Source organism: Aquarana catesbeiana, linkage group LG09 (genome assembly GCF_042186555.1).
Source record: "Aquarana catesbeiana isolate 2022-GZ linkage group LG09, ASM4218655v1, whole genome shotgun sequence".
NCBI classification, from domain to species: Eukaryota; Metazoa; Chordata; class Amphibia; order Anura; family Ranidae; genus Aquarana; species Aquarana catesbeiana.
This window is the reverse complement of record NC_133332.1, coordinates 36,711,770-36,724,648: the sequence shown is the minus strand read 5'-3', so window position 1 is coordinate 36,724,648 and position 12,879 is coordinate 36,711,770. Positions and strand designations below refer to the sequence as shown.

The window sequence follows — 12,879 nt, the reverse complement described above, 5'->3', positions numbered from 1 at the left end:
GACGTGTCTGCAGAAATCATGGCTATAGACACCCGCTTTTATTGTCTCTCCTGTCCTGACCAACCTGGTCTCTGCATCGGTGAATGTTTTCGTCGCTACCACACACTAGTGGAGTATTAGCGTAGGGTACAGCACGGCACAGTCCTAGGGCACACTTACACATGGTCTCAAAAGAAGAGATGGCCATCATGTTTTAAGAGACCCTAACCTGGTACATTTATAGTTAAAAAAAAGTGCAAAAGAAAAAATAAAGAAAAGAGAAAAAAGCCAAAAATAGTTGTCGTTTTATTTTTCTTCTCTCTCTTTTTTTTCTATATCTATTGTTCTCTCTCTCTCTCTATTGTTACTGTATTTTATGCTTAACTGTAATGTTTTATTGTTACTGTGTTTTATTTAGTTTGCTTTGCAGGTATGGTATGTCCTACTGTTATACATATATAATGTTACTTTGTTTTATTGTTAACCATTATTTGCTTTGCAGGTACGCCATTCAGCTGCAGCACAAGTTTATTTATTCTGACAGCAACAGAGTTTGCTCTCACGATACAGTTAAAAAAGAGCATATACACTGAAGCATGGGGGCAGGGGTGGACATTAGGGGTGGATTACCCCTATGCTTCGGCATGTTTTTTACTCTTTTTTTGGCACAGATTGCAATAAAAAAAATTGTTTTATTGAGTTAATGTTTTATTGTTAGCATTGTTTGCTTTTCAAGTACGCCATTAAGCTGCAGTATGGATTTATTTATTTTGACAGCAACAGGGTTTGCTCTCACGATATGTAAATCCGTGACTCCAGTGCTGTAGGAGGTGATATCACCATCACAGTTAAAAAAAGAGCATATATGCTGTACGCCATTCAGCTGCAGCACTGATTTATTTATTTATTTTGACAGCAACATGGTTTGCTTTCAAGATACGTAAATCCATGACTCCAGTGCTTTAGGAGGTGATTTCACCACCACAGTTAAAAAAAGAGCATCTATGCCGAAGCATATTGGCAAGGGTGGACATAAGGGCAGATTGCCCCTATGCTTCGGCATATATTTTTTATTTATTGTATGCCCATCATTAGAAGTGGGTGGATGCAGGGCGGTATTCTAATGGTGGGCATACCACCGGTCAATCGATTTGAATGGAAAAATCCGCTAAGTTCTCTTTTTTCCTTCCGCCCACAGGCTGCATGAAAAAAAACATTACAATATATGCCCAACAAGGACCAGCAACATACTGGTATGTTGCTGGACTTTGAGTGGTTATACCAGAATGATGCCTGCAGGTTTAGGTATCATCTTGGTGTCACTTTTTTCAGCCGGCAGTCGGCTTTCATGTAAAAGCAATCCTGCTTGTAAAGCAGTGGGAGGGAACGTCCCCCCTTGCCATCTTCCATGGTTTTCTCTGGCTCTCCTGTCCCACCAGGGAACCCGAGAACGCAGCCGGTGGTTCCGCCAGCTGACCATAGAGCTGATCTTAGACCAGAATGGCTCCAATCATCTCTATAGTCTAAGAAACCGGAAGCTACGAGCATTTCATGACTTCAGTTTTGCCAAATATAAACAGCGCCATTGGGAAATTTGGAAAGTATCTTATCACACCGATCTTGGTGTGGTCAGATGATTTGAGGGCAGGGGAGAGATCTAGAGCCTAATAGACCCCAAATTTTTCAAAAAGAGTACCTGTCACTACCTATTGCTATCATAGGGGATATTCACATTCCCTGTGATAACAATAACAATGATAAAAACATTAAAAAAAATGAAAGGAACAGTGTAAAAATAAAATAAAAAAGCAGTCCCCCGGTGCTTATGTAAAGGCGAACACAAGCATCGGTCTCGTGTCGTATGTAAACTGCAATTGCACCATGCATGTGAGGTATCACCATGAACGTTAGATCAAGGTCAGTAATTTTGGCTGTAGACCGCCTTTGTAAATGTGGTAACTTGTAAAGGCTTTTAAAAATGTATGTAGTTTGTCGCCACTGCATGGTTGTGCGCAATTTTAACCACTTCAATAAAGGGCACTTATACACCTCCCTGCCCAGACCAATTTTCAGCTTTCAGCGCTGTCGCAGTTTGAATGATAATTGCACGGTCATACAACACTGTACCCAAACTAAATTTTTATCATTTTGTTCCCACAAATAGAGCTTCCTTTTGGTGGTATTTGATCACCTCTGCGGTTTTTATTTTTTGCTAAACAAATAAAAAAAGACCGAAAATTTTGAAAAAAATAAGTTTTGCTTTTATTTCTGTTAAAAATGTTTGTAAATAAGTACGTTTTCTCTTTCACTGATGGGCACTGATAAGGCGGCACTGACAGGCACTGATAAGGCGGCACCGATGAGGTGGCACCAATGAGCGGGCACTGACGGCACTGACGATGGGCACTGATATGCGACACTGATAGGCACTGGTAGGCGGCACTGATGGGTAGCACTGATATGCAGCACTGATGGGCATTGATAGGCAGCACTGATGGGCACTCATGGGTGGCACTGGTGGGCACTGATGGGCACTGATAGGCGAAACTGAAGGGCACGGAAAGGCTGCAAAGATGGGTTCTTATGGGGGGCACTGATGGGCACTGATAGGCGGCACTGCTGGGCACTGTTGGGCACTGATATGTGGCACTAATACGCGGCACTGATATGAGGCACTGATAGGCATCCCTGGTGGCACTGGCAGTGGTACGCATTGTGAGTGAGCACTGATTGGCAGCTGCCTGGGCATTGATTGGCAGCTGCCTGGGCACAGATTAGTATTTCCCTGGGGGTCTAGGGGGCACACCTGGTGGTCCAGTGTGGATGGCCATCCGGGTGGTCCTGGGCGTCTTCCCTGGTGGTCCTGGGCGGCTTCTCTGGTGGTCCTGGGTGGGACCCGAGGGGGGCTGTGCTGATAAACAATCAGCACAGACCCCCCCTGTCAGGAGAGCAGCCGATCGGCTCTCCTCTACTCGCATCTGTCAGACATGAGTGAGGAAAAGCCAATCACCAGCTCTTCCTATTTACATCGTGATCAAACGTGATTGGACACGGCTGATCACATGGTAAAGAGTCTCCGTCAGAGACTCTTTACCTAGATCCATGTTGCGGGGTGTCAGACTGACACCCCGCAACAACGATCGCCGCGATGCGCGCCCCCTGGGGCGCGCAGCAGCTCAATATCCTGAGGATGTCATATGACGCCCAGTCAGGATATTGAAACCACTTTGCCGCCATCATTCTGCTATATGGCGGGCGGCAACCGTTTAAAGAATGTTGTGTTTGGTGTAGTCTGAATCCAACCCCCAATGAATGCGAGAATAAATTGCTAGTGGCGCTAGCAAAAAAAAATTATTATTAATATTACTAATAATAATAAGTAAAATGAAGATGCAACTGAATGAACTGAAATCAATATCTGAAAATGATGAATACACAATGTAATATCGTGACTGGACCAGTGTAAATCACCCTGAACTAGTGTTTAAGCATGAGTTGCACTTCTCAACAAATGTAGTGAAATAGAAAAAACATAAGTAAATAAATGAATGATCTATATAATATGAATGAACATACATATAAAACCTAGTGAAATAAAATATCACTTAACCCAGAAAATTGATGAGCAATAGTGCAAAGTGATAATAATGTAATACACTGTGAATGAAACAAAGATGAAGCAAAGAAAAATATATATATATAAATATAAATATGTATATATATATATATATATATATATATATATATATATATATATATAAAATAAATGAGATACATACACCTCGTGACAAGTGTGTAGTGAAAGCATCACTATATCAACAATAGTGAACCTAATGAGAAAAAAAAACAGTCCACGTGTAGTGTGATCCAAAAAAGTTCCAAGAGTGATGAGATCTTCAATAGACAACATTGTGATTCTTGTATCCACCACACCTCAGTGACATGATTCCACTCCCTTCTGAAACTCAAACGCACCAGCTGTTATAGCCTCACACTCGTGTTTGGCTACAATTTCCTCACCCCACTCACATGGGGGTTAACATGCGATCTCCAGTATCCAATGCTGTATACACCGAGCGCTTCCCCTGAAGTAGTGGCTCCACATGAGAGATAAAAGAGATGCTCCAATAGTGTGATACCATTCAAAAATGTATTAAAAAATGAACCAACTCCATTGTACTCACATGTGGATAAATAACAGTAGGCAAATCACATCACAGCAATCGAATCACATCACAACAGTTCATGCAGCAGTAACGACACAGCAACGAACGGCCACGGCGGACCCAGGGAGTATGGACACTGACGATCGTCTCACCTGTTCATAGAATCGTAACTCCACTGACCACCGCTCCATATCCAGTCACTCCTTCCTCCGTCACACGTGTAAGATTGCCGTGTAGCCACGCCCCGACATATTTCAGCACTGGGACTTATTCATGGGGTTGGCTATCCGACGAGGCATTCATCTGTTTATGCAAATTGAGTAATACTTGGGCGGACGCAAATCGTTCAGCGTCTACACACTTCCTGTGTCCCCGTGTCTACCATATAACGACAATACATCTCATACATTGAGCACACGGGTGAATGATATAATAATAAAATAATGGATGGACTTGACTTCCGCTTCATCTACTGATAATACTCGCAAGTGAAGCTTCATAAAAATATAATTAATGTATATACATATACAATATGAGAAAAATGTATAATACATATGATTTAAACCAAATTATACAAAACAATGTACTGTAGATGTGGATAACAGTTCAAACTAACCCTAAATCCTACTAGAACAGAAAAAGCCGAGCTACATCAAAATCGCATATGGATCTGCTCAAAAGTTGAATAATCTAAATAAGGATTCTAAAGAATCCCGCCCCCAAATTGTAGAGCTGGCCCCTCTACATATGCATACCCAAACCAGTGCACCATGGGTCAACACATTTTGACACTGAATGGTTAAAAATTGTTGATAAAACAATTCAAATCTATTTCTATATTCATTCCTCTGGGAAATAGACACTTCAAGAGGAAGATCCATCGAGTTTCTCTCTGGGATAAATCCCTAACTCGATTGGAGCCCCTCCAAGATTGATGAACAACGTCTATGCCACAAAATTGTAAAAGACTAGGATCCTGATTATGTTTCTCCTTAAAGTGGAGGGACACACTGTGGTATTGAAATCCTTTTTTAATGTTTCCTAAATGCTCTGCAATGCGCACCTTTGCGTCCCACATAGAATAATCCACACGGACACCATAAGAGATTAACTACAAAGGAGATATTGCACGTGATAAATTCCCTAATATTAAATATTTCATTATCAATACTAGTAATTTGAGTCATGCCTCTATTAGTCACTTGAACCGTTCCACAACATATGCACTTTCTACATGCATAGAAACCCTGTAGGTCAATTTTCATGGTTTGATGATTTGGTTGATTCAAAATTTTCTTTACCACCCTATGCCCAAAGTTCGGTGCTCGTCTATAAATGAATTTTGGATGGTCAGGTAGAACCTCCCCCAGGTGTCTATCTCTACAAAGGATGTGCCAGTGTTTTTTGAAGATTATTTCAATGTCCTTATATTGATGATGGAAATTCGAAATAAATCCCAACTGATGTTGATCAGTTGGTGTAACAGTATCCTTTTCTTCCAAACATTGTTCTCTAGGGATATTAGCCACTTCCTGAATGATATCATTTAAAGTGTTTGCTTCATAGCCCTTTTGGAGAAATCTATCCTTAAGTACATTAGCTTGAGAGGTATAAATATTCAGTTCTGAACAATTGCGCCGAACCCTCAGCATTTGTCCCTTCGGTATATTTTTAATCCAAGTGGGATGGTGCCCACTCCTAATAGACAAAAAACTATTTCGGTCTGTGGGTTTGAAAAAACCTTTGTACTCAAAATATTGTTGATCTTATCTACAGTAACATCCAGAAAATTAACTGAGGTGTCACTGATAACATAGTCCAATCGGATACTATTGGTGTTATTGTTCAAACGTGCCACAAACTCCACCACAGATTCCCTCGACCCCTCCCGGATAAACAGGAGGTCATTTGTGAATCTGCGGTAACATTTTAGCTGGGGTGGCCTACTTCTAAACACTTGCCTATCTTCCCATTCTGCCAAGAATAGGTTGGCTAGGCTGGGAGCGTATTTAGCTCCCATAGCCACGCCAACCTTCTGTGAAAAAAAGTGGCCATTATACCAGAAGTAGTTGTGTGTCATGCAAAAGTCTAGAGCATGACCTAAAAAAACTTTTTGCATATGGGAAATGTCATCTCTCTTACTGAACGCCCAGTTAAGTCCCAGTGCCGCATCCTCGTGCTGGATGATAGCCACGTCGGCCGTCACCAAGTAGGATTCAGAAGTTGGATTTAACATGACCTCCTGTAAAGAACGCAAAAGGTCAGTTGTATCTTTAAGATACGCCTTTGTGACCTTCAAGCTCGGTTGGAGAAATTTGTCCAAAAACTCACCAAGTCTGGCTGTGACTGACTCTATGCCATTCACAATGGGACGTGCTGGTGGCACTTCTGTGTCTTTGTGAATTTTGGGTAGGGTATAAATTATGGGAATTTGGCATGAACTGGGGACAAGATAACACATTTCTTAGCTCTCAAGGCATTAATGCCATAGCCCCACTCAACCAATGCATTTAATTGCGTTTTATAATTGTCTGTAGGGTCAGACGGCAATTTACAGTAAGTGGCCCGATCACTCAACATTTCCAAAAGTTGATTATGATAGCAGGGCTTATGATGATGTTATTCCTCTCTTCTAATGACTTTATTCCATTTATGATGTAGTCCGGGTTGACCTTTTTTTGGGATCAAGCGTTCTACATCACTCAGGATCAAATTCTTAAACACTTCAATGAAATGATTACTGGAGTTCTGGGGATTGAATATAGACTTGTTTTTCACCCAGTGTCTATTCTAGTGATTACAGTATTAGGGGCAACTGGATGAATGAGAAAATGTTTCTTGATATTAAGAGTACGTATAAATTTATGGGTGTCAATGTACACTTCAAACTTGTTCATAGGTTTCCTTGGTGCACATTTAAGCCCCAAACTCAATATATTAAGTTAATTTTTATTGAGTTGTACCTTACTTAAATTGAAAACGCCATCTTTTATGTCTCCCTCATTCTCTTTTTTAGGTTATTTGCGTCTCCCTGCTCTGCAACCCATTCTTCTCTTTGGAAAGGTATAAGGTCTTTGTTTGGGTGCTACTCTGTCCCATTCCTCCCGCCCCCCCGTCGTTGACTGGGCGGGTATTCCTTCTGGGGTCCCCCCACCCCTCCCCCCCGATGTCCTAAAAAAAGATGGTGGACCTGGTTTTGAATTGCTATAGTGGTAACCACTAGGTTCATGTTCCATCAAGGGTGCGTATCTATTGTGAGTGAGAATTTGAGAATTCGCCACATCAGAATGATATTCATGGGATGGGATGGGATACCCTTCTTGATCATATTGGGAATTATAGTAAGTGTTATAATTTGAAGGCTGATTTCCTCTGTATTGTTGAATCGGGCATGGTGGATATTGATTAAATTGTTGTCGATATCCACCTCTAGCATGATTGGGAGGCTTCGGTGAATAATACCCCTCTCCCATCAAAATTGACCTACAGGGTTTCTATGCATGTAGAAAGTGCATATGTTGTAGAAAGGTACAAGTGACTAATAGATGCATGACTCAAATTACTAGTATTGATAATGAAACAATAAATATTAGGGAATTTATCACGTGCAATTCCTCCTTTGTAGTTAATCTCTTATGGTGTCCGTGTGGATTTTTCTATGTGGGACACACCAAGAGATTGCTAAAGGTGTGCATTGCAGAGCATTTAGCAAACATTAAAAAAGGATTTCAATACCATAGTGTGTCCCTCCACTTTAAGGAGAAACATAATCAGGATCCTAGTCTTTTACAATTTTGTGGCATAGACGTTGTTCATCAATCTTGGAGGGGCTCCAATCGAGTTAGGGATTTATCCCAGAGAGAGGCTCGATGGATCTTCCTCTTGAAGTGTCTATTTCCCAGAGGAATGAATATAGAAATAGATTTGAATTGTTTTATCAACAATTTTTAACCATTCAGTGGCAATATGTGTTGACCCATGGTGCACTGGTTTGGGGATGCATATGTACAGGGGCCAGCTCTACAATTTGGGGGCGGGATTCTTTAGAATCCTTATTTAGATTATTCAACTTTTGAGCATATATGCAATTTTGATGTAGCTCAGCTTTTTCTGTTCTAGTAGGATTTAGGGTTAGTTTAAACTGTTATCCACATCTACATGGTTTTGTATAATTTGGTTTTAAATAATATGTATTTTATACATTTTTATACATTTTTCTCATATTGTATATGTAAATACATTAATTATATTTTTATGAAGCTTCACTTGCGATTAGTATCAGTAGATGAAGCTGAGGTCCAGTCCATCCATCATTTTATTATTATATCATTCACCCGTGTGCTCAATGTATGAGATGTATTGTCGTTATATGGTAGACACAGGAAGTGTGTAGACGCTGAGCGATTTGCGTCCGCCCACATATTACTCAATTTGCATAAATAGATGATTGCCTTGCCGGATAGCCAACTCCATGAATAAGTCCCAGTGCCGAAACATGTCGGGGCGTGGCTACACGGCAATCTTACACGTGTGATGGAGGAAGGAGTGACGGGATACGGAGCGGTGGTCAGTGGAGTTACGATTCTATGAACGGGTGAGACGATCGTCAGTGTCCATACTCCCTGGGTCCGCCGTGGCCGTTCGTTGCTGTGTCGTTACTGCTGCATGAACTGTTGTGATGTGATTCGATAGTGTGGTGGATACAAGAATCACAGTGTTGTCTATTGAAGATCTCATCACTCTTGGAACTTTTTTGGATCACACTACACGTGGACTGTTTTTTTTTTCTCATTAGGTTCACTATTGTTGATATAGTGATTCTTTCACTACACACTTGTCACGAGGTGTATGTATCTCATTTATTTTATTTATATATATATATATATATATATATATATATATATATATATTTTTTTTTTTTTCTTCATCTTTGTTTCATTCACAGTGTATTACATTATTATCATGCACTTTGCACTATTGCTCATCAATTTACTGGGTTAAGTGATATTTTATTTCACTAGGTGTTATATGTATGTTCATTCATATTATATAGATCATTCATTTATTTACTTATGTTTTTTCTATTTCACTACATTTTTTGAGAAGTGTAACTCATGCTTAAACACTAGTTCATGGTCCAGTCACGATATTACATTGTGTATTCATCATTTTCAGATATTGACTTCAGTTCACTCAGTTGCATCATCATTTTACTTCACTTCATTAGTAATATTAATAATATTTTTTTTTTGGTAGCGCCACTATTCATTCTCGCATTCATTGGGGGTTGGATTCAGACCACCCATTTTTTTCTTTAAGTGGCAGCTTGAGTTGTGTCATTGTTTGTCATCTAGATCGCAGTGTTGGTATTACGGGCTTAGGCGGGTTTACCTGTACACCAACAGTTTCTACATGTTGTGTTTGGTACCTATGTACTCGGCATAAGGTCACCTTTATTATTGTACCAAACATTTGGGCAATATAGTGTGTTTTAATGCATTAAAACTCAAAAAAGTGTATTTTTTACAAAAAAACTGCGTTTGAAAAATCGTAGCGCGAATACTGTGTGAAAATAAAAATTGCAACACCCACAATTTTAATCTGTGGGGCCTTTGCTTTAAAAATATATAATGTTTGGGGGTTCAAAGTAATTTTCTAGCAAAAAAAAAGTTTAATGTAAACAAAAAGTGTCAGAAAGGGCTTTGTCTTTAAGTGGTTAGAAGAGTGGGTGATGTGTGACATAAGCTTCTAATGTTGTGCATAAAATGCCAGGACAGTTCAAACCCCCCCCAATTAACTAAAATAAATAATTGGAAAGTAGATACCCCAAGCTATTTGCTGATAGGCATGTTGAGTCCATGGAATACTTTATATTTTGCCACACGTTTCATTAAAATTATTATTTTTTTTTTTACACAAAGTTGTGACTAAAATGATATATTGCCCAAACATGCCATGGCCATATGTGGAATTACAGCCCAAAATACATTTGGCTGCTTCTCCTGAGTACGGGGATACCACATGTGTGAGACTTTTTGAGAGCCCGAAAACCAATCACCGCCTTCAGGCTTTCTAAGGGCGTAAAATAGTGATTTTACTCCTCACTACCTATCATAGTTTTGGAGGCCCTGAAATGTCAAGATAGCACAACCCCCCCCCCCCAAATGACCCCATTTGGAAAGAAGGCACCCCAAGATATTGCTAAAAAATAGCCACTGATTACTGTATAAATTACACTGGCAGGGTAGGGGTTAACACTAGGGGGTGAACAAAGGTTTAAGTGTTCCCTAGGGAGGTGTTTCTAACTGTGGGGGGAGTGTACTGACTGAGAGAAGAGAGAGATTGCTGTTCCTGATTACTAAGGACAGATGATCTCTCTCTACTTCCCTGTCAGAATGGGGATCTGTCAGAACCGTCAGAACCTGTAGAATTTTTTAAACATCACCTATGGAGATTTTTAAGACCCCTTTCACACCAAGGCGCTTTGCAGGCGCTATAGCATTAAAAATAGCGCCTGCAAAGCACCCTGAAACAGCGGCTCCATTCACTCCAGTGTGAAAGCCAGAGGGCTTTCACACTGGAGCGGTGCACTGGCAGGGCGTCAGAAAAAGTCCTGCCAGCAGCTTCTTCAGAGTGCATTAGGAGCAGTCAACTCACCGTTCCTAAAGCGCCCCTGCCCATTGAAATCAATGGGCAGCACTGCCAGCAAAGTGCCGATGTAGCAGCGCATTGCGGGCGATTTTAAGGGGTTAAAAGCGCCCTGCTAGTGGCCGAATAGCGCCGCAAAAATGATGGTAAAGTGCCGCTAAATATAGCGGCGTTTTACCGCCGACGCCCAGGGCAGCTCAGTGTGAAAGGGCTCTAAGGGTAAAAGTTTGTCGCCATTCCACAAGTGCCCACAATTTTGAAGCGTGACATGTTGGGTATCAATTTACTCTGCGTAACATTATCTTTCACAGTATAAAAAAATTGGCCTAACTTTACTGTTGTCTTATTTTTTAATTTAAAAAAGTTTATTTTTTCCAAAAAAAGTGCGCTTGTAAGACCGCTGCACAAATATGGTGTGACAGAAAGCATTGCAATGACCGCCATTTTATTCTCTAGGGTGTTAGAAAAAAATGTATAATGTTTGGGGGTTCTAAGTAATTTTCTAGAAAAGAAAACTGTTTTTAACTTGTAAACAACCAATCTGAAAAAGAGGCTCGGTCCTTAAGTGGTTAATGTCCAAATTAAATTAATATTTAATATTTTTAATTTTATTTATTTATTATTCATTAATTATTAATTATTTATTTTTAAATAATAATAGCCAATAGAATGCATTAATGCCAAGCATGCAAACAAGCATAAACGTGCACTGCTTTCCTCCTAGGCGTCCTTTGGAGTACAGTGTGCACGGAGCCTAAAGGTGAACTAACCCTTTAACACAAACAACTCAGGCTTTTTTCAACTTTCAGCTTACTTATGTTATTCCTCCTCAGCCTTTTTGACAATGTCTTATTTTGAAAAAGCTGTTTCAAATTTACAGCCAAGATGTGGCTAACTTTTGAAAAATTTCAGATAAGATGACATGTCTCTGATAAGACTTACCGGCACAGACTACAGAAAAGGACAGAAGACCCTCCAGAAGGATTGATAAGCCAAGCATGGAACCCATTTCTGTGTGAACAGTAGAAGCTGATATCGGTGTGTGTTGTGAATTCAGGAAGCACTACCAATAAATATAGAATTCTTTTCCTGGGCGGAGAACATGAAGTGACACCACCACTGTCTGATCATTCATAAAGTAGCTTACCTCTTTTACTACTTTATTATGTCTATTTACAGAATCATTAATCAGTCCCGCATCTCGGAGGTTTAAACAAAGTTTTATTCAGCTAAAATAACTCATATATAAAAGTGAGGATAAACTGTACAATAAAAACAGCATAGTAACAGAATAAAACAATACAATGACATAAAATCCTACACTGAGCACTAAACTTTTCATATCCTTAAAAATAAATGTAAATCTCACTCACTGCAATCCTTTAACTGTTATTAACATTAATAAGCATCTATTGAGCTGTGATAAGTATTTGATGGGTAGGAATCTCATTGGCTGGCCATGTAAACGGAAATATATTTTTTTCACATTTGTGAAAAAAAATGGAAAAACGGCTCAGGTTAAAGGGGTTGTAAAGGTTTTTTATTTAAAAAAATAAAAAAACGAACATGTCATACTTACTTCCTCTGTGCTAGGGTTTTTCTCAGAGTGGCCCCGTTCCTCCTCTTCTGAGGTCCCCCAACAGCCCTCCTGGCTCCTCCTCCTCATTGGGTGTCCCCACGGAGAAGCCCTTTCCCTGGGGGCACTCATGCGGGGTCGCTTCCGAGTCCTGTTGCTGCATCCATTGACACAGACAGCAGGACTCGGTCCCGCCCCTGGCTCCCGTGTCATTGGATTTGATTGACAGCAGCGGGAGCCAATGGCTGCAGAAACTGACATAGCGAGGGTGTTCAACGCTATCACTGCCTGTCAAGAAGCCATAACGTGCTGCCAAACCACCCTGACCACCAGGATTGAGGAAGTAAAGGTGGACATCTCCCTGGTAAGACAAGATTTCCAGAAGTTAAGGGATAGAGTTAAGGACACAGAAACTCAGCTGAGCACTGTGGAGGATTCCCTCCCCCCCCTCCACATCTCTACAGACAGCATGCAGCTACAAGTGAACCAACTGCTCCAAAAGCAGGACGA

General features: G+C 40.4%; 1 protein-coding gene across 2 annotated transcripts in view; it reads right to left on the bottom strand.

Annotated features, from left to right (window-relative positions):
- Positions 1-11,868, bottom strand: part of LOC141107515 (major histocompatibility complex class I-related gene protein-like) — an 87,566-nt gene extending 75,698 nt beyond the window's left edge. For both annotated transcript variants that reach the window (XM_073598293.1, XM_073598294.1), the window contains exon 1: positions 11,736-11,868. In XM_073598293.1, the coding sequence (XP_073454394.1) occupies positions 11,736-11,802 (67 nt within the window). In that variant the 5' untranslated portion in view covers positions 11,803-11,868. The remainder of the gene's footprint in view (positions 1-11,735) is intronic.
- Positions 11,869-12,879: the final 1,011 nt, after the last annotated feature.